The sequence below is a fragment of the Diplotaxodon limnothrissa genome, linkage group LG14 (assembly GCF_057381915.1).
Source record: "Diplotaxodon limnothrissa isolate DT_005_m linkage group LG14, D_limnothrissa_male_GT1.1, whole genome shotgun sequence".
Lineage (NCBI taxonomy): Eukaryota > Metazoa > Chordata > Actinopteri > Cichliformes > Cichlidae > Diplotaxodon > Diplotaxodon limnothrissa.
Genome location: NC_140609.1, coordinates 1,954,241 through 1,976,611, shown reverse-complemented (window position 1 = coordinate 1,976,611; position 22,371 = coordinate 1,954,241). Strand labels below are relative to the sequence as shown.

The 22,371-nt window shown below is 41.0% G+C and overlaps 2 protein-coding genes across 4 annotated transcripts; both read right to left on the bottom strand.

Moving 5' to 3' along the window:
- Positions 1 to 1,627: 1,627 nt before the first annotated feature.
- LOC146618204 (uncharacterized) lies at positions 1,628 to 19,350 on the bottom strand. Of its 3 annotated transcripts, none has more exons than XM_085370342.1 (5): positions 19,205 to 19,350; positions 10,475 to 10,600; positions 10,206 to 10,322; positions 3,127 to 3,171; positions 1,628 to 3,034 (listed from the first exon to the last, which is right to left on the bottom strand). In XM_085370342.1, the coding sequence occupies exons 4-5, from the start codon at positions 3,164 to 3,166 to the stop codon at positions 2,199 to 2,201; spliced, it is 876 nt and encodes a 291-aa protein (XP_085226468.1). In that variant the 5' UTR covers positions 3,167 to 3,171; positions 10,206 to 10,322; positions 10,475 to 10,600; positions 19,205 to 19,350; the 3' UTR covers positions 1,628 to 2,198. The 3 variants fall into 3 exon arrangements, with proteins under 3 accessions (XP_085226468.1, XP_085226467.1, XP_085226469.1); XM_085370341.1 differs by lacking the exon at positions 19,205 to 19,350 and adding an exon at positions 12,289 to 12,452; XM_085370343.1 differs by lacking the exons at positions 10,206 to 10,322; positions 10,475 to 10,600.
- tbcela (tubulin folding cofactor E-like a) lies at positions 8,339 to 10,521 on the bottom strand. The gene is made up of 4 exons (XM_085371465.1): positions 10,475 to 10,521; positions 10,206 to 10,322; positions 8,604 to 8,739; positions 8,339 to 8,515 (listed from the first exon to the last, which is right to left on the bottom strand). The coding sequence occupies exons 1-4, from the start codon at positions 10,519 to 10,521 to the stop codon at positions 8,339 to 8,341; spliced, it is 477 nt and encodes a 158-aa protein (XP_085227591.1).
- Positions 19,351 to 22,371: the final 3,021 nt, after the last annotated feature.

Below are 22,371 nucleotides of genomic sequence, written 5' to 3'. Positions count from 1 at the left end.
GAAATACGGCTGTATAAATGTGTGGCAGCCTGTGGCGCGCGCACTCACAACAATGGCTGAGCGTAACTGGAGTCACGTGCGCACGTATTTTACATCCACAAACAGCCGAGACGTGGTTTGCGATACATGTGGCAAGAAAATGAGGTGTTGTGGCAACACCACTAACCTTGTCAAACACCTCAAAGTAAATAGTATCACAGAATATGACGAGCTTATGTTGAGGCGAACTGAAGAGGAGGAGAAGGACAGGTGCTGCTAGGGCGAGACAGACGTCTCTCACGGAGTCCTTTAGTGCTGCAGGCAGGCAAGGTGTTCACATAGTGCACAACTTCAGGTTTGTATTTCTATATGATGAACTCTGCATTATTACGTGATAAGAACAAGTAATCTGATGTCCTGTAATCATTATGACGCTATAATTTGAGATACAATAAAAGAGTAAAGTTTTTGTACAGAGTATCGGATCAGTATCGTCGATACCACCCTGAATTTTACTTGGTATCGGATCGGAAAGGAAATCAGTGGTATCACACATCACTAGTGATCAAACGTCAGGCCAAGCTGGAACTGATTCCTGTCTTCTGTGACTTCTACAACACTGTCCAATAGAGACACATGAATGAAATGCAGCGTCATTAAAAACACTGACGATCTTTATTTAAAAATGTAATATATTTACATCTGAATAAACTTTTAGGCATTACGCTGACGGACGGATGGATGGACCATGAATGCTTCCTCATCCTTCTTGTCATGCACCATGGAAGTGTCTGAGGGGCTTTTCCACTTGGAATGGGGATACTGTGTCCACACTTCAGAGGTGGAGTTTCCAGCATCTCACCTGAGCCTCATCTGCAAACAATCAGCAGGAGGGCTTCTTAAACCAGCGCTGCCTGCTACTCCTCGCCAGTTTGTTCTGCCATCTCCAGTGGTAACTAGGCTTCCCCTCTGCTCCAGTTCTGGCGTGCTCCTTCCCTGTGTTTAACCTTGTTTTCCCTGTGTTTAGGTCTCCTCTGCCAACATACTCATCCTACCCTCAAACTCCCTTACCCATCCAGCAACAACTTCTCCCTCTGTTGCAGAATTCCCGTTGGATTGTTCCCATCAGGAGCCAGGTGTTCAGTCTCTCGATAGCTTTTCCTCTGGTTCCTGCTCTCTGCTGACACTCCTAGCTCGAGCCACGTTCTCCATTCCCTCTCTTTAAACAAAGTCTCATAAATAGTTTAACCATGTGCATTGAATCTGCATTTGGGTCTAAGCTTTCTATGGAGGCAAGAAATCATCACAGTGACATCTATTCAATTTTTAATTCAATTTTATTTAAAGAGCGCCAAATGACAGCAACAGTCACCTGAAGGCGCTTTATATTGTAAGATATACTTACAAAGAAAACCCCAACAATCATATGACCCCCTATGAGCAAGCACTTTGGCGACAGTGGGAAGGAAAAACTCCCTTTTAACAGGAAGAAACCTCCGGCAGAACCAGGCTCAGGGAGGGGCGGCCATCTGCTGCGACCGGTTGGGGAGGGGCAAGGAAAACAGGATAAAGACATGCTGTGGAAGAGAGACAGAGGTTAATAACAAGTACCATTCAGTGCAGAGAGGTCTATTAAACATAGTGGGTGAAGAAGAAGCACCCAGTGCATCATGGGAATCCCCCGGCAGCCTAATGCTGGGCATACACTGTGCGATTTTTGGCCCATTTCGAGCCGATTTTTCAGTCGTGCGACCGTTTTGGGGGTCGTCCCGAGTTTGGCCTTGATCGTGTGTCGTGCATCGTCTACATAACGAGGGTAACGGGGTAACGAGAAGCGATTAAAACCTCACGACCAGCTCCCGATCACCAATCAGGAGCTGGTCGTAAGAAATCGTAAGAAAATCAAACCTGCTTGAAATCCTGTGGGTCGTCCTGAGGGTGTCACTGCAGCGTCTCACACCGCGCACGCGCAAACGCAGAAATGAGAGCGAAGAGACGGAGTAGAACGGCGGTGCGGCGTGTGATCGGGACACAAGCGATGGAGGCACAAACTTCTCACCCCTGCGAGTCAATCGTACAGTTTGAGCAGGAGCTGAATAACGCGACTGAAAGAAATCGCACAGTGTATGCCCAGCTTATTGCAGCATGGAGGATTCAGGGTCACCTGAGTAGGCCATCAGCCTACTAAAAGGATACTGAAGAAACCCGTCGAAATAGTGTTAGTCTTCATCACTGCTGCTGCTGGACTCATTTGAACACCTCCGAAGTTTGCAAACAGGCAAGTATTCCTCTTCTTCCTCAAAGTCCTCTCGGGAACGCTTCCTCGAGCCTCCAGCTTCATGGTTGTCAAGCTCTTCGTGTGCATCTTCAAAAAGTCCATCACTGCTGCTCTCAGAGTGATCGCACACAGTTGAGCTGGTCCCCGAATCAGAGTTTGCAAGCCTGGATTTTTTGCTACTACGCTCTTCTTCGTCTACATCTTCCTCTCTGGACCTTTTCGTGGATCCACCAGGCTGCAGTGCTTCTTCTGTTACCTGCTGATTGATGTCCTCATCGGCAATATTACCAGCATGAGGACAGCCCTCGCTATCAGTGTCAGAAGCAGAGAAGAAGTCAGAGTCATCATCGCTCCATCTGATTCTTTTGTTTGGTTCCAAATCTTCCTCATCCATCTCTCTAGACCTCCTCCTGGAAACACCTGGCTGAGGGTCCTCTTCTGGGATGTACTGGTGAACATCCACACGGTCTTCAAATGCCTCCTCATTTTCAATGCCAACAACAACCACAGCATTATGATCCTGGTGCTGTTCATTGTTGTCAGCATTGGCATTATTGTCCCTCACATTAATATTTTGAGCGTTGACATTGTTGTCATTGTCATCGTCATCGCTACCGTAGAGGTCATCATATTGTTCCAGTACTGAAGCTATTAGCTCATGCAGAAACCAACGAATATCACGGAGAGCGAGATACAGGCTCACGAAGCCTCCATTAACTGGTTCATTAGCAGGTTGCTGATCTCCATTTGCAAACCTTTGTGGGTTAACCTGTTGGCCTGCAAGATCATTAAATCTTTTAATTAACATCCATAACTATCTGCTGAAAATCAGTTTTTCATCAATTTCAAGACTGAGCACATGTGCTTACCGTTTTGGTTATTTTGTGGTCCGTCTCCACTTGCACTCATTTTGACTACAAGGAACACAAAACAACAATGATCAGTAAACCTCAACTAAGAATGTTCAGAGAATTTGCTTTTTTTGTGATGACTTCAGGCTGCGTCCGAACGTACACGCCTATGTTTGAAAACGCACGTTTTCCTTTTTCGTTTAAAAAAGAAAAATAAATCCAGTCCACATGTGCAGTTTTGAAAAAATATCTCCTTCCACATCTAAACGCTAAAAACAAAGTGAAACGCTGTCAAGAACACGCCAAATCTTAATGTTGGCCAATCAGAAGTCTAGAAGCCTGGGTGGGAAAACCTCATAAAACCTTACGTACTTCTGAGAAGTTTTTGTCTTTTTCTGGAAAAGCAGCTAATTTTGTGTTACTTTCACGTGCCTTCATCGTTTCAAATGTTAATAACTAAAGACAGCTTTTTGGCTGGAACAGACTCACAACTTTGGAATGGACAAAATGCATACAGCATACATAAATGTCATTTTTTTAAATGACATTTATTCCAAACCGACGTCAGGATTTGGGTTGGGAGAGCGTCTGTGTTGAATGTAGAAGCCACGTCTGATGCCTCTGTGTTTCTAAATGGAGGCACAGTAACTGTGTGTGTATATGTAAGTGTGTCAAAACTGCAGATACTAAGATGAACAGACACAGTATGTTGTCTACAGCTGCCATTGTAGAAACTGATCTCATGTAAACACTAACGTGGCCACAGCGTCAACAGCGGCGCACACTTTTGACATTACCTGAGTAAATGTCCGTTTTCCTCGTCCACACCTAAACACAAAAACGTCGTTTTTAAAAATCTCACCTTTCAGTGACTCAATCTGCTGTTTAGGTGTGGAAGAAAGGCCCAAATGCAGAGACAAAGCTGCGCTTTCAGAAATGTGGACGCAGCCTCAGGTTCTCAGAAATTCTAATAGTTTGAGAACAAAACTTAAGTCTTCTCTATTTTCCTAAATGAACAAAATAGTCTCAGAAATAATCGTGTTAAAAAGAGCTTCTGTCACTCTGAGATATGATTAAGAACATTTTCTCATTTATGTACATTTGTTTTCCTGAATAATAGATCCACATCATCCTCTCTATGATGGAAAATATAGTCTAGTCTTGCACAATGTAAAGTACATAAATACTGTCCTGGCAGGCAGGAAAATCAGGCTTTATATATTTAAGTAAATGCTCTTAAGTTTATAAAGTGAAATTTGAGCTTACTTTAGTTCTTGGTAAATTACAGAGCAGTTAATCCTCAGGGAAACGTCGAAATGTCACTAAATAGTGGTCTGCTTTCATACGGTTGCAGTGTCTCTTCAGTTTTGTGTTCATATGCTGATGTTTTCATTCAAAACATGCTTAAATGCTGTGATGTCACTTTAGCAGCAAAGACTGTGGAATGTGCAGAGATTCTTTTTACATTTGCTCAGAGTTTGATATCTTTTAAATGGAGACAAAACAAAACAGACAGAAGTGAATCTAAAAGACTAAAGCAGTCAAAGTGTTATTATTTTTAGTTATTCTGATAGTTCCTGTAAAGTTCTACTCTAAGAGATTCATCTCGGCCTTCATGCAGGATTAAAGCTCAATAACACACAAAATATAAAACATTTCTTTATGGTTGTTAGGCAAAGTTATCAAAGCATATATCCACTAATATGCTCTCATTCTTGCTCTGCTCCCTAATTTTTCCCTGGAGGCATCGCTATGGCAACAAAACAACAAGCTGTTTCCAGAGCTTAATATTGAACATGTCTTTGTTATAAACTTTATTTGTACAAATGTGTGATGTTGATGTGCACAACGTGGGATTTAGACCTCGGAGGGTTAATCAACAAATCACGAAAAATTAGCTTTAAATTTGTGTTCATGACGGTGCAGATTTCTGACATTTTGTGTACTTTAAGCATTTAACAATTTGATTGTTTTCTAATAAAAACTGTGTGAAACTCAAGTTAGACCTGTGTTTGTAAATGAACCGCCCATGTTGTGTAGCTTTCTGGATTTTATACTTATTGGGCTACATATTAATTTACTATACAGTAGATACAATCTAAACTCACATGTTTTGTGTAAGTAAAGTGTTTAATCATGTGGGCTACAGACAGTAATCCAGTTATGGACTATATTGATATGAGAAACGTGCACACTTACTGCATTTGAATCATTTTAACCATATGTAACCAGCTGCATGTCCCGGGACTTCTACCTGGTTTTTGGTGTCTTGTATTGTTGTTGTTTGACGTCAGTTTTAGGGTCCCTCGGTTGTTCTGTTAAGATGTTGCTTATTTGATTTCCCCTCGTGACTTCACCCCCTGTGTGTCCCCTCTGTGTATCTGCCAGTCCCCATGCCTCGTTTCTCCTCCTTGTGTTTTATTCCATGTTTTCCCAGCCCGCTATGTCTGCGTCTCTGTGTGCTTCCTGTTTTACTTTGATAGTCTCGCGTCAGTGTTGTGTTACTCCTGCCGTGTCTCGTTATGATTATCAGTGTCACCTGTGTTCCCCGTGTGCTCCCACTTCCCTCAGTAACCAACCCTCTGTGTATTTGTGTCCGCGTCTCCTACATTTCCTACATAATAGAGCTATAATAAATGTTTGTTTGGGGTTTTTTAAGGTACAGAAATCAGCTGCTAAAATAATTGTTTTGACTTTTGGTGTTGGGAATGCTTTACGGTCTGTTCTGTAGGAACGCTGAATTAATATATTGACTGTCTGGCCCCTTCTGGCTATTTAATAGTTGCTGAAGGAGATTTTGTTCATCCCCAGCTGATCTCATCCATATTTATATAAAATCTAGCATACTCCACACCACACAAAGTCAGAAGCCAGTTAAAATCTGTACGTGGTACCTGAGGCGGTGCTGCACTGGCCAGTTGTTTCTGGCTATTTGCTGGTTCAGCCTGCCTATCACTGCAACTCTTGGCTCTTATTGGTCAGGCTGACGGCATGCTCACTCAACACAATATGAAACAGAGAACAATAGAAACATTAGTGCTGTTAGTCTGCTCCACTATAGCTACAGCGGTATGAAAACTGCCTTTTCCTTGTCACTCACTCACTAGTTTTCACCTTCCCAGTTTATCACCCTCTATTTTCAGCATACCCCCTATGTAGCACTATATGGTGTGTGTGTGTGTGTGTGTGTACAGAGAGGCAGCCAGGTTCATAATGGATATGAGGAAGTGTGTTTTTTTTTGTTTTTTTTTTTTTTTTTAAAAAGCAGCCACATTCAGGTAAAAGTGTAAAATCAAATGATCCATCAATAAAGGATAATGTTGGATCAGTGTTTCAATATTTATATCCTTTATTAGATGTTCATGTGGTTTGGTTATTTGCCTTTTGGTTGAAAGTACACTGAGAGGACTTTTTCATTAGTGATCTTAATAGTATTTTTTTTCATATTAATGTAATTTTTCATCTAATTGAATACAATCTATTTGTGTATGATTGTCAGTCCAAAGAGGGAACGTGAGGAGAAAGTACAAGGTCAGGAAGAGCCGGAAATCCCATCACTAGCGCTTTTGGTGCGAGCCTTCCTCTGCTCTTCCTCGTGTTGTGCCTCAGTGTGTGATGAGAGCAGTTCTTTTCCACTTGGTGGTACTGTCTGACTACCAATCAGTGTAACTTTTGCGACAAGTGGGCAAGCGAGTGATGTTGGAGACTTGCCTACGCAGGTGCTAGAGTACATGCCGTGCGCTAAGAGACAGAGCTGCAGTGAAGCTTTGCTGGTCCAGCAGCGGCCCTCCCCTCCGCTGTAGTGATGGGATTTCCGGCTCTTTTTAGAGAACCGACTCTTTCGGCTCCGAACCGGCTCTTCAGGTTGTTTTGTTGCTTTAATTTATTTATTATTAACAATAATATAAAATTATGCACAAAAGGAATTACTAACGTAAAAAAAAAAGTGGTTTTATTTATATATGTTTACATATAAATATATACGGTGACCCCTAGAGACAAAACACGTACAAACTCCAAAACACATTTCTAGCATGAACTGAACTTCCAAAGCAGAGCTACTAGATCACTTAAATTACACAATTGAAAGCATGTGTGTGTTGTTTGTGTATTTATACACAGGCACTCGTATATATTCAAATAATTTAAAAAAAAGTTCATTTACCTGTTACTACCACACACCAAATCCGGTCGTTGGTACTTGCTGGCTTGTGTAGCCACAAGATAACAAAAGCTCAACACTGCCCCCTAGCATCCTGGAGCACTGCTGTTGTGTTTGTACGTGCTTTGTCTGTAGGGGCCACCGTAAATATACTTTTATTTATTCACTCCACATAAAATGTAATAAATAAATCATATAATACAAAAATCAACTATTCACAGTTCAACTTTTAACTATTTAAATTTTCAGCTTTTTCCTTTTAAACAAATTTAAAGTGAAAGAACACAAAACACTGCAAACCACAACACAATTAAATATAAATTATAATATGAAAACAAAAAGAAGATGCACATTCTCTGTCATATGGACCTGCATGAATAAACTTTCTGAATCCTTTATCATACGCAACTGAAAATAGTTGTGGATGATTACTATACCTTTCTAATGTGACGTTGTTGTCCCTGGCTCTCTCTCTCTCCCTCCCGCTCTGTTCCTGAGCTACTGAGTGTAACTACCGCCCCTCCCCCCTCTGCTCAGCGTAAAGCACAAGGCTGGCATGCTGAGTGAAGCAGAAAAAAAAAAAGAGAGAGAGAGAGAGAGAGAGAGAGAGAGAGAGAGAGAGAGAGAAAGAAAACAAAACAAACAAACCCCATGGCTCGCGATAAGGAGCCGGCTCTAAGAGCCGTTTCGTTCGCGAACGACCCATCACTACTCCGCTGAAACTGCTAGCTGACTGCGAGATGCTCTTCTCAGCCCGTTCTCAAGAGTGACACGTTTGTGCGCTCGCTCTAGTGGTTCCCCCTCAGAGAAAGCTCAATTAAATAAAGACAGGATCCGCTGCATTCCCAGTGCTCACTTATATTTCAGAGGCACTCAGCAGCCATCTGTAGTCCACTAGTCTAGTCTCCTTGATGGTGCTCATATTGCTTTCATAATTTCTGTGTATGCCCTCTCTCAGTGGGCCACTGCTGCTGTTCTAGTTTCCTATTATTTTGCTGTATCAGTTAACAAATCAGAAAAATATTATTTTTTCAATTCACTCTCGTCAGCCAGCAGGTCATCAGCTGTTCACTTGGTTTTGGGCACCACCAGTATTTCGTCACCGTCTTGGATGCTGTAGGATTGGAGAGCTCGCGTGTTGTACTTCATTTCCTCTGGACCGAAGGCACTGCCCTTGTCGATGTTGTAGAGCCTCATGCTGTTGGTAGACAGCTGGACCACTGCTCGCCTGCTCCCTCCAGGCAGCTATGGAGCTGCCCAGCACAGCGTCCGTAGAAAGCTGAGTAAGCCGAGGGTTGCTCCGAATGATGGCATCTACAGCGCTTAGCCCAACTGCCATGGTCCTCAAATCGTTGGCCTGAGCAATGCGGTCCAGGAGCTTAATCATCCGCTCCATCTCAGCGTTGAATTCAAAAGCTGGAGAGTCTGCGGGGTCCATGTTCTGGTCGTGATCTTCTGTCATGGAGCAGCTGTGTGCAGGCAGGAGTGGAAGTAGAAGGACCCAAAGTGCAGACACTCGGAGGCGGAAAGTAACTCAAAACTCAGCTTTTATTGCTGGATGGCAAAACGTGGCAAACGTAACAAAAATCCAAATAAACTTACATGAACAGGCAGATGGACCACACAGCATAAATGAGAATAGATCCCGACACAGAAACACAGGGCTTAAATACACAGAGGGAGCAATCAGGGAATGGGTAACAGGAGGGAAACACAGCTGGGGCAAATCAGGCCTGACGAGACAAGGGGAAGCAAAACCAGACACATTAACATCAGACATGGACTTTCAAAGTAAAACAGGAAACACAGACTCACAAGCAGGCATTATAACAAAGGGAACAGAGACGTGGGACCAGGGCAGACACTGACTGGATGTGGGGATACAGCAGACAGAGGAGACAGCAACTATGGAACACAGACAGAAAAGCAGAACACTAAAACTCTAACCAAACCCACCCAGAGACCCTAAACTAAGAATGATCCTAAAACCCATAAAGCAAAGCTAGAATATAATGAAATAACAAAATAAACCAAAAACACAAAACACTGGGTCAACGACCCAGGGACCCTAACACTATCAGCAACTCCCTCTACATTACATGCAGCTGTGGGGTTTATTGGTAATATAAAAATACTGATTCAAGCACCTGTAAACTATGACTGAAATGTCAGTGTTTGGGACAAAAATGCATATTTTTATATAAATTTCACTACGATTGTGTCTAATATATGTGCGATCTTTTGAAAATTTAGGATTTGCAAATAAATGTAAAACTGTATTTTTTGAAGGTTTTGTTGTTTTGAGTTTTTGTGGGCTTGAACAAACATGTGCACTGATTACATCATTGATAAAGTATACCCAAGCAAAATAAATCATCTCCAGGGTCCTTCACAGCAAAGGTATTTTAAAATGTTAAACTGGTGCTGATTGAACTATTAAAATTGTTTTATAGTACTAGAGTACTAGTACTTTTAACACCGAGTTTTGTAAACTCTGTGTTAAGAGATTTCATCTACTTCTAAATGTCAAGTGCTTAGGCACTAAGGGCAAAGTACAAAGGCACAAGTCATTTACTAAAGTGATTCACAGTGGTATGAGTAGTAGAGAAGGAAAAGAAAGCAACGGTTACATTTTATAAGATTTTATAATTTCCAAAAGGTATTTTTCATTCGAGGATTCTCCAGAACAGCAGATTATTAAATGCCACACTGACCTGTTCTACTTTTTCCTCACAGTGAACCTCCACCTGGGCACGGCAGCGAGGTCGGAGGTCAATCTCAGCAAGTGGTTCAAGCTTGCCATACTTGTTTACGAGGGAATGGTATCGAGGAGGAGAGCAGGGTGTGTCGTCTGTTTTAACAGCACTTACTGTAGCACACATAAACCAACACTCATACCACTGCTCATACAGTGTAAACAAGGGTGTGGGTGTACCTATAAGGCAGCTCCTCTTCAGGGTAGTCTAAGTAGTAACGGATGAAGAACCTCTCTGCGTCCTCTCTCTCTCTGTCAGTCACAGCACTGCCATTTAGCAGTGATACTGAGGGAAGCCTGAAGAGGAGAGATGACATATTGTGCAGGTATCTGTTTATTGACCTTCTGCAGGTCAGAGTACAGCTCAGATCTGTGGATTATTCAAGCTCTCATCAATGTCCTCTACTTGCTGTGTAGGATGTCATTTCTCTCTAATGTCACAGACTTACTGCGCTATCATGAGGCTGCGTCGCTCTGCATTGGTGTAGGCCTGCATAAGGGAATGCCCTGCAGGCGCACCTCCTCCAGCCTGGGGAAGAAGTTCAGCTTCTCTACATCTTCCCACTGGTTTAGACCTGACAGTGCACATGCGCGCACCAGCACACACACAAACACAAATAGATGTCATGTTTCAAGCTTGCACACCAAAAAGTCTTTATAGGGATGGGGTGTGAAACTGCATATGTGATGAAAGTTGGACACTGTGCACTATTTTTATTTATTGAGGAAGCTGTGTGATAAATGCCATCAAGTGGAGTCAACTGAGTTGGGATCGGGGATGTAACGTTAAAATTAAGCCAGCTCACCAGACCTCTACAGTCTGGCTCTGTAGTAGCTACTCATGCCCACTTAAGACAGACAACCTGAGCCTACCTTACTTACAAGACATTATATATACAGTATAACAGATGCAATATAATACCACACAAATAACCCTCCATCATATTACACAATATACATATAACATTATGTCACTCTATTTAAACATGATACTTCATGTTAGTTTTAAAATGGTCCTATTGTGCATTTCCCCATTTATATATCTACTATTAGTGATGGATATGCATATTTAACCTGGTCACAGTTTTAAATGGTGTGATCAGAGCATAAACAAATGGATCCTTTGAGCCAGAAGCTCAAGCTCAGACTGCTGTAGCCTAAGCTTTTGTGCCTGACAGTGTTTCCTACCCTTGCCTCTGCATGATGTCAATTACAAAGGAGTGTTCTCCATTAGCTGATACTAGAACAGCTATATCTGCAGCTGAACCTTCAGAGGTCATGTATTGCAGGAAATCTAGTTGTCAGGTTTTGATAAGGAAGAACCCCGTGCATGTTCATCTATGCTCTCCTTTTTTCCTCTTCTTTTTACCCTCAACCCCAACAGGACCTGGTAGATGGCCGCTCCTGACTACAGAATCAGAATCAGAGAGACTTTATTTATCCCCAAGGGGCAATTAAGATACAGAGCAGCATGACGTTAAAAATAAGGACAGGGCATAAACAGGCAATAAGAATGATATAAAAAAATGCTTAAAGTATACAGTATATACACAGTTTTAAAATTAAAGTGACTGAATAAGTGAATAAATAACTGTAAGTGACTAAAACTGAATAAAGTGTCGGCAGTGTAAAAAAAGAGTGTAGAGTAGTTTATGGGCGTAGGATATGGTCTTATTGGCTGGAGTTAAAAAGCAGAGTGGCTTTGGGGACAAAGGTGGCGCTCCTCCTCTCAGTCCTGCAGGAAGTGCAGCGGACGCGCAGCAGGGAGCCATTGAAATGCGGGACGAAGAATACGAGAGGGGTCATTGATAATTTTGGCTGCCTGTCTAAGGACCTGTTGGCTGAAAACCTGTGCAAGAGTTCTGACAGGCAGGCCAATGATTTTTGAGCACGCTCATGCAGTGTCCTGCAGTCTGCTCCTGTTCTGAAGGCTGAGGGAGTGGAACCAGCAGGTAATGGAGACGGTCATGATGCTTTCCAGGAATACATAGTTAAAAAGTCATCATGATGGGTGTGCTGACTCCAAAGGAGCTGTTTCCTAAGGAGGTATAGCCGTTGGTGGCACCTCCCGAGAATCTCCTCTGTGTTAGCAGAGAATTTCAGGAGGCTGTCAAACCTCCTGAAATTCTTGTTCTTCTTGTTGCTCAGTGTCCAGTCTCACCGGTAACTCGCTATAAGCCTTTTCCTCTGCGACTTCTCTATGCTGTACACATCCAACAGCTAATACACCATCTTTCATTAATAGTTTGATATTCATGGTTACCCGTGTCACACAGTGCTTAAAGTGCTTCTTTTTTTAGATGTAGTAGAGCCTCATGCTGTTGGTAAACAGCTGGACCACTTGTAGCATCCCCGGTTGAAAAGATGGTCTCTCAAACTGATGGTTCACAATCCTTTTATTAAACCGCCGTGTATGTGAACACACCGTAAGAGCTACAACACACAGAATAAAAGACTATTAGTAAATCAAACAGTGTGTTACCTTTAACCTTTTGACTTATTCATTAATCACAAATTAATTCTCTTTACCTTGCATAACAAATAACACTAAAACTTGTAAATTATTGCATATAACAGGGAAATCGTTGCATCGCTGCCTAAACATGATGAGGTACGTTAGCACCCTCTAGTGGGTGAAAACTTAGCCTTTATGCTTAGTAGCGGTCAGCAGCTACATGCTCCGTAAAACAGCAGAATATATATCTACAGGACAAACTTTGTTACAAACCTTGTTCCCTCATCAACCAGGTGCTAAGAAACTGCTTTCGACTCAGTGTTGCACCTTAATAGCCGTTCTTTTCCCCATTCCTGTCCATTAACCATAGAGCACACCTCTCTGTGCATTAAAACTCGCGCTTCTGCTTTATGGTTTACGCCACTTGATTTACGGCACCTTGTCGCTCTGTGACTTTCAAAATAAAAGCACCCGCTCCAACAATATAATAGTCACTCATAACTTTACAAAACAATTTACAAAATATTAATGAGGTGATTTACACCACTGTCGTGAACTGCTTTTTCAGCTCAGCCACTGTCTGGTCCAAACGGATGCTCAGCTGGCACAAAGACAAACAATTTCTACGTTTGCGACTTTCAGAGTAACAGCAAGAGCACAGCAGGTTAAAGTTAGGAGCCGTCTGTAGGTTGACAGCTATACTGTTAAAAGTGAACCAACACAACCCAGGTCATGAACTCAAGAAGCTGCAGTTCACGCTGTTACGAACAGACTCTGAAACAGGAAGAGACCGCCGTGTAAGCCGTTTCATTAGTTATATTTAAGAAGAGTTAAGTTATTCACCTAAATGAATGGGTTTTTTTTTTTCATTTTGCATTGTGTTGTACATGTAGAGATCAACAAATCACTAGTCGTACTGAATTTTAAGGTTTAAGCTTGTTTAATTACACGTTCAGCAGACATCAAAGTACATCCTCATCCAGCTCAACTGGTATCTTTTTTTCATCTTATAAATTCCAATCTAAAGTGAATTCACTGCTTGAGCTCAGCTTTGGTCTTAAACTTCCAAAAACAACACGTGGCTCAATAATCTTTGCCTGATGATTGACAGATAGCTCGCCAAGGCTGGAAGTAAAGCAAGAGAAACTCTAACTGAAAGAAAAAATCTAAAGAATGTTGAATTTTTAAAAAAAATTATTTTCAGGGAAGGATATTCCCAAAAGTTAAGTTCCTGTGGACCTTTTCCCAAGGGAAGAATGTTTTGTTACTCATGTAAGTGACTTCTTAAGTAATCTGCAGTCACATAGATGAGTGATGAAATGATCTCCCACTAGCTAAAAACGGTAGCTAGCTAGTACTGCTGGGACGCAATATTTTCATAAGCTAAGATGATCTTGAAAGTCCATTCATAGCTGCCGCCACTTCCTCCTCACTAATCCTCGACACTTCCTGACTTTCTTTGTCTCTGTCTCATTTTCTACATTCATGAGCTTCATGTGCTCCAGCTGTTTTCTCAACACACTCCCTTTATTTGTCACTACGTTTTCATTTTTGTCCTTGATTACCTTAATTTGCTGAATATTCCTTCTCTGGTCCTTTTCTTGTTGCTCAGTGTCCAGTCTCACCGGTAACTCGCTATAAGCCTTTTCCTCTGCGACTTCTCCATGCTGTACACTTCTCAGTACTCCTGTATTTTTTCGTCATCTCCCTGACTGACCTTTCTTTCATCCTACAGACCACCATCTGATGCTGCCTTGTTGCATTCTCCTGACACCACCTTGGATTCTCCTGTCTCTTTCAGATTGCATCTTCTGCATAAGCTGTAGTCCACCTGTGTCCACCCTCCTCCCCTCTTATGTAACCCAACGTTCTTCCCTCTCCTGCTGCCTCTGTTCCATCCCATCTATCCAACACCACCTTATCACCTCTGTTCCCTTCACTTCCATGTCCACTGAAGTCTGCTTCCATCACCACTCTCTGCTACTTCATCCGACCTACTCCAGAATTCCTGTCTCTTTTCTGACAACATCCAACAGCTAATACACCATCTTTCATTAATAGTTTGATATTCATGGTTACCCGTGTCACACAGTGCTTAAAAGCGTTTTAATTAGTTTAAGTCTGCCCCAGGGTAGCTGTGGCTACAACTGTAGCTGCCTCCACCAGTGTATGAATGTGAGAGTGAATGAATAGTGGTATTGTAAAGCGCTTTGGGTGCCTAGAAAAGCGCTATATAAATCCAATCCATTATTATTATTATTATTATTATTATTATTATTATTATTATTATTATTATTATTATTATTATTATTATTATTATTAATTCATCTGTGTCAGGCTGTGGGTCTCAAAACCAGAGCAATGCTAAACTGCTCTGTAGAGTTGGCGTGAGGCACAGATGATGATGCCCATTGAACCATTCTGGGAATGTTTCACAACTGCACGTCTGCCATTTCTCCACAAGAGTGAGCCATAAAACAAACTCTTCATTTCCATGACTAAATGCCAGAATGAGTCCATAGATTTTTAGCGCCAGTTCAGCCAGAAAAGTGTGGCTTTAAGTACATCAGACACCAGGTGTTCTCAGGTTGCTCTCCTCCCAAGCGTAGGCAGCTGTCGATAACAAATATGTTTCCATTCTAGCGTCGCGTGATAAACTTGAAACAGGCCTGTACAGTAGAATGCAGAATGTAATGAAATATTCTCGTATTTCCAGTTTGCAGCCAAAAAAGATGATCTGCCTCTGTGGCCTCACTCAACCTCAGCCCAGTGAGCTGCATCCCATCCCATGCAGCCATGCATGCATTTCACCACACCGCTGCGGACATGCTGAGGTACACAGTGTTTATATGTTACTGTAAAACTCAAATCCAAGGTAGTTCAATAAGTTCAACTTAAAAAAATATCTGTTTTTGTTTTTTCATTTGGCTGCACATACTTTGGTCTTGGCCACAAAAGGCTTCTTGTTGGGTTGAGTGAAAAACATTGTGCACTGTTTTTGGAACAGTTATTTGCTGCTGTACATAAATGCACATAAAAGGCTACAGCCTGGACAGATAACCTGAAATGAGCCCATCTCGACATCATGTTGCAGTGTCTGCCTTTTTTTAGCAAATTAAACTGAATCTTTTTTCATAATGTTGAGCAGTTTTGCAGATTAAGTACACACTGCATAAAAGTGTGCATTTGTATTGTTTCAAAGGCAATTTTATTATAGTGAAGATTTCTAACACAAAGAAGCAATGCATGAATCATATTAACCCTTTAAAGCCGGTCGGAACGGCACGCTCCGTTTTGCATAACTATTTTTAAATCCCGGTAGCACTGCAACCACGTAAGCTAGCGCAATAATTTTTTTTGCATATGAAATAGTGATGGGATTTCCGGCTCTTTTTAGAGATCCGGCTCTTTCGGTTCGGCTCACTAAAAAGATCCGGCTCTTTCGGCTCCGAACTGGCTCTTCAGGTTGTTTTGTTGCGTTAATTAATTTAACAATAATATAAAATTATGCACAGAAGGAATTACTAACGTAAAAAAAAAAAAAGTGGTTTTGTTTGTACGTGTTTTGTCTCTAGGGGCCACCGCATATATTTATATATAAACATATATAAATAAAACCACTTTTTTTTACATTAATAATTCCTTTTGTGCATAATTTTATATTATTGTTAATAATAAATTAATTAAAGCAACAAAACAACCTGAAGAGCCGGTTTGGAGCCGAAAGAGCCGGAAATCCCATCACAACTCTGCCCAGCGTAAAGCACAAGGCTCGCGTGCAGGGTGAAGCGGAAAAAAAGTGCAAGAGAGAGGGTGAGAGAAAGAAAAAAAAATACAACCCACGTGACGGCTCGTGATAAGGATACGGCTTGTGTCGTTCACGTCAAAGAGCCGGTGTTCCAGATCTACTGGCGTTTAGATCAACTGGCGTTGGTCGAACAGATGTGTGGCAGTCTTGCGTTTCAGGAGCTGCTACCGACAAACCAGCAAAAAAACGCCAAATGTGTCACCTGTGACACTTGTGAGGTTGTCTCAAACACACTCCGTCAGTCTTGATGCTGTTGAACAACAAAATGTTTAAAATGTGGCGAGTTTACCTGGTGATATCCTCATGCGCGACGCGATCACGAAAACAGCAAACAAGTAACACCACGCCGATGTTGTTCACAGGACAGCAAGAGTAAACGATCGGGAGACTCTTGTCGTCGTTATCGTTCCCCTCGCACGTTTTATTTCTCCGGTTTCAGCGTTTTTGCTTCACAACTACAGCGAGCAGTTTACTTTGTGCACTAACATGGACTCGAGTCAACCAGCGTGGCGCTGTAGTGCCACAGCCTACAGCCAGATCAACCTGTGACACATCTGCAGCACGTTTGATTTCGTTTCTTGCACAACACATTTGTACCTTTCAATTGTGTCTGTTTGTGCGTCATGCAAATAAACCTTTGAAATGAATGAAATGATATCATATATTCCTTATTGGCCTACATTTGTACAAAATTCCAAATTATATACACAAAGTCATAAAAATCACCAAATTGGTCATCATGATTTTAATATTCTCTTTTTCCATAACAATGAAATACGCCTTGGACAAATATGACACATCAATATTTCATTAGTGTTGTCACATCACATCCTGTAAGCATCGTCTGCCTGTGTCCTTTCTCTGGAAATTAATATTTCCAGCCAATATAGGCAATTCATCAACATGGCTGGAGAGTTGGTAGTTATATATAAAGTCAGTGACTCAGGTGTGTCGCTTGGTTTGTCATCTGTTTGTGAGACTGGAGGAGACGTAGAAATCTTTTGTTTTAAATCTTAGTTAGGAAGGTTCCTGTTTTAAAACAAGCACGTTTTGTGAGAAATGCAAGAAGTACATCTGCAGAAAGCACACCGTTACATTCTGTCCATCATGTGGACAAAATTGAAAATGTTGAGCATTGAAAAACTGAGAATGTTGGGCAAGTTCAAAAGAAATGTGTTTGTAAGAACGAAAAACCAAACTGTTCCTACAATAGTTATGGAAAGTCTAACTGTTGTATGTCTGTGTTCTACATGTTTATCTGATGGAAAATAAAGTTGCTATTGTTTTATTGCAGTTTTTGAACAATTCTGAGTGGATTTACACAGTACGGGTCAAAATGACCCGCAACAAAATCAATGTCATTTTTTTGTTCTTCAACATAATACAAGGGTTAATTTCATTTCAACTTGTCTATGATCTTCAATTTGTAGCAGATCCACTATCACACAGCAGCTGGAGCAGTTTCAAATGGAGGTCAGTCCACTGCTACCATAGCCCACTACTAGATTAATTTGTGACACATCTGCACCTGCTGCTATGATCACAGTGAGTAGAGGCTGAGTGGCTGCACTTACCCCTGGTACATCCAAATCTACCCACAAACATGTTGAAAGATGCAATGGCAGCAATGTGGATTGTCAACACTAAAAACAATCAGTAAGCAAAGACAACAGGGATCATTTGTTTCTGTTTATTTAGCACCCACAACATTTGTAGTCGCCTTCTGCACAGGGGAAGTCCACACACACCGTGTGGTACCACTTTCCACAGAAGGTGCATTCAGTCTGCAAGATTGAATGAGATTGTCAGAGTCATTGTCTGACTGTTTATTACTGATCACCTGCTGTACATTCACAGTAACTGCCATCTCCTTACAAATGATCATTAGAGTAACCACACTTATACAGACTGTATATCACAACCAACTCTGAAATGTTTTTTCTCAGAGAAAAGACACAGACAGACTACGCTAACGACATGTGATGTTACAACACTAGTGAAATATCAGTGTCATTCCATTCTTTTCAAAGGTTTATTTGCATGACGCACAAACAGACACAACTGAAAGGTACAAATGTGTTGTGCAAGAAACGAAATCAAACGTGCTGCAGATGTGTCACAGGTTGATCTGGCTGTAGGCTGTGGCACTACAGCGCCACGCTGGTTGACTCGAGTCCATGTTAGTGCACAAAGTAAACTGCTCGCTTTAGTTGTGAAGCAAAAACGCTGAAACCGGAGAAATAAAACGTGCGAGGGGAACGATAACGACGACAAGAGTCTCCCGATCGTTTACTCTTGCTGTCCTGTGAACAACATCGGCGTGGTGTTACTTGTTTGCTGTTTTCGCGATCGCGTCGCGAATGAGGATATCACCAGGTAAACTCGCCACATTTTTATACATTTTGTTGTTCAACAGCATCAAGACTGACGGAGTGTGTTTGAGACAACCTCACAAGTGTCACAGGTGACACATTTGGCGTTTTTTTTGCTGGTTTGTCGGTAGCAGCTCCTGAAACGCAAGACTGCCACACATCTGTTCGACCAACGCCAGTTGATCTAAACGCCAGTAGATCTGGAACACCGGTCCGTGAAAATATTGTCGGGCATAAACCGGTCCGTGGCGCAAAAAAGGTTGGAGACCGGTGATTAAGAGGACCCGAGGGAAGCTCGGAAAGCTAAGCAGAAGTTATTTGGAGAGGAGAGTGACTGCCGTTGGTTGAAAAGAGAGGTAAAAAAACTTCAGTGGTGTTGCACACTATTTTATATTATTTTTTAAAGTCATTGTTAACCCTTTAAAGCCGGTCAGAGCAGCACGCTCCGTGTTGTGTAACTATTTTTAAATCCCTGTAGAACCGGAACCGCGTAAGCTAGCGCAATAATTTGTTTTGCATATGAAACCGGAGGAGTTGTACTTACATCTGATGCCATCAGCTTGTCCTCGGTCACGGTTTCCTTCCACATAAAGCTTTGCAAAAATTGCATAAAAAGCGCTTGCAGGAACAAAAACATAATATTCCAGAAACACGCTTTGCCGATCCGATCAGCTGTTCGTAACACTTCCCACAGTGAAACAGATGTCAGCGCGAACTGTCGCATGTCCGCCATTTCCTGCCCAAAACCGGAAGTGACGTCATTTTCGCGGAAATTGTAGTTTTTTACTTGTAGGCCTTAAAAGCCTATACTGGTCATGTTTGACCTTTCTGAATAGTTTCTGGGATGCTTAGGACTCATATTGCACTGCTGGAAATAGTTTATTTTGATGCACATGCTGTTTTCTTTGCAAATTTGCATCATAGGATTGTTTTTTCGTTTTTCCTGCAGTATATAAAAACTGTATCTCCAAAATAAAACTATGAAGACACTCAAAATAAATTTCCTGTTGTAAACTATTTTTTGCAACTTTTTTGTATTTAAAGTTTTGAGGGATAAACCTCTTAAATTTCTCCAAGTAGAAATATATGTAAAAAACAAAAAACAAAAACTATTTTCAATTTTTTTGTAGTTTATTGCACTTTTTTGCAATTAATGTAGTTACTATGGACTTAATGCATACATATTATTAAAATATGGGCTATAACAGTTGCATAGCAAATTGAAATGCTCCCACAAACGGCACTACAACATGTAAAAAAAATAATATAAGCTCTGGCGGACTTGGTTCTATAGTAGGTCTTAAAGGGTTAAATAAATATCGTCAAATAATCGCGATCTCAATTTCAGTGAAAATAATCGTGATTATCATTTTTGCCATAATCGAGCAGCCCTAGTGCAGCAACAAAAACATAATATTCCAGAACAGGCTTTGCCGATCCGATCAGCTGTTTGTAACACTTCCTACGTTGGAATAGACGTCAGCGCGAACTATCACATCTCCGCCATTATCTGCCCAAAACCCAAAGTGACATCATTTCGCGGAAATGTAGTTTTTTTTTTACCGTCAGGGCCTATACAAGTATATACTGGTGTTTTTAAAAGTTATGTTTGACTTTATGACTTTCTGTGTCGTTTCTGGGATGCTTAGAAGTCAAATTGCACTGCTGGAAATAGTTTATTTTGATGCACATGCTGTTTTTTTGCAAATTTGCACTATAATATTTATTTTCATTTTTCCTGCAGTATATAATAATTGGCGTGTTTAAAAAATAAAACTATGAAGACACTCAAAATAAATTTCATGTGGTGGGAAACTATTTTGTGCAACTTTTTTGTATTTACAGTTTTGAGGGATAAGCCTCTTAAATTTCTCTAACTAGAAATATATGTTAAAAAAGCAAAAATGATTTTCAATTTTTTTGTAGTTTATTGCACTTTCTTGCAATTTATGTAATTACCAGAGGTGGGACCAAGTCATTGTTTTGCAAGTCTCAAGTAAGTCTCAAGTCAAGTCTCAAGTAATGTCAGGCAAGTCAGAGTCGAGTCTCAAGTCACTGGTGTAAAAGTCCGAGTAAAGTCACAAGTCTGAAATTTTGAATTTCAAGTCCAAATGAAAAAAAGCATGTTGCAGTTATGCTAAATGTAAATATTAGACCATGTAATTTTTAAATCTGTGTTTTTCTCAACACATGACAAAATAGTGAACTTAGAAAATATACACAAATTGTGAAATTGCACCTCTTTAAAATGCAGCTCAATTAAACCTAGCTCCACCGACAGTTCTGAGATAAGCTGCATGTCATTCTTGGATGCGGTTGTAGGACCGGCTTTAAAATCGCATGACAAAAATATCATACATATTAAAAAAACTGCATCACCAACGTAGCCTGGACAACATTTGCTAGTTAGATGAAGTCAGCTATCTCATCGTAGCATATTTATATGCATATTTATAATTATATGGTTCTTGGAGTGAGTGCATACACTCATGAAGTTTAGTAACTTCCGGTCACTGCAACAAGCCCAGGTACAGTTTACCGCCGGATGGGTGCAGGACCTTGAAATGCACCGTGTAGAAAGTAAAGACCATCGTACGTATCATAAGTTTACCAGTCTCACAAATTGTCTTCATAAATACACATTCATTAACCGTTTATTAATAGGACCTTTGAGCTCAATGGTAATTAATTAGCAGTGGAAATAATTTCTGGTACGCATTACAGAAATGTAGCAGTGACAATAATACTGTATGCTGTAATCGTACTGGGCAATTAGTGATACAAAAAACCTGTTTTATCCTGTGAATAAAAGTATATGTTTTTGTCAGTGTACCATAATAACAGAAGCGAAACGCAATATTGTGTCAGGATAATTTACTATTTATGCACAATAAATAAAGGAGCATAGCGCGACAATTTCTGTTCAGCGCCAGACTTGCTTGTAACCTATATCACCAATTATGTTATGAAAATGACGCATTAACTACAACAGCAGACTGACCTTTGTGTAAATGCTTGGAGCAGAGTAACCTGTGAGCTGGAGTGTTCTGGGACGTTATATTTGATCTTTGAATGGCTGCAATCCAGGCCATCCGTCGCCTCTTTGTTACTTCGGAAACATGGCTCGAACAATTTCTCTTCAACGACGTAATCCGATAACAACCGATCTCTTTACCCGTCGGCTTCCCGTGGCTGTCATGCGACCGGCTATTGCAGTTAATAATACAACAGCTTCTTGACATTTTTGTGTTTCTTTTTATCGCTGTGTGACTGATTTTAATTGAAAGCCTGCGTGCGCTAGTACCTCTTGCCACGAGTTCCCAGAATCCTTTGCGGTTCTACCCGTGAATGACGTCACATTTTCAATCTCTATATAATATGCGTGTTAAATTTTATATTTGGGGTAAAATATCAAGTCTTTTCAAGTAAACCGGTTCAAGTCCAATTCAAGTCCCAGGTCATTGGTGTAAAAGTCCAAGTCAAGTCACAAGTCTTAGAACATTTTTTCAAGTCAAGTCTAAAGTCATAAAATTAATGACTCGAGTCTGACTCGAGTCCAAGTCATGTGACTCGAGTCCACACCTCTGGTAATTACTATGCACTTAATGCAGACATATTATTAGAATTTAGGCTGTAATGGTTGTATTGATGTATAGCAACTTGAAATGCTCCTCAAAATGGCTCCACAACATGTAAAAATATAATATAAGC

Bases quoted from the DNA above. Each gene is read 5' to 3' on its own strand.
- LOC146618204 (XM_085370342.1), bottom strand. From the start codon at position 3,166: ATGAGTGCAAGTGGAGACGGACCACAAAATAACCAAAACG. The intron at 3,035-3,126 runs GTAAGCACATGT...ATGATCTTGCAG, and splicing joins ACCACAAAATAACCAAAACG to GCCAACAGGTTAACCCACAA.
- tbcela (XM_085371465.1), bottom strand. From the start codon at position 10,521: ATGCAGGCCTACACCAATGCAGAGCGACGCAGCCTCATGATAGCGCA. The intron at 8,740-10,205 runs GTACACCCACAC...GCCTGCACACAG, and splicing joins GAAGAGGAGCTGCCTTATAG to CTGCTCCATGACAGAAGATC. The intron at 8,516-8,603 runs GTTGGGCTAAGC...GCAGCTCCATAG, and splicing joins ACGATTTGAGGACCATGGCA to CTGCCTGGAGGGAGCAGGCG.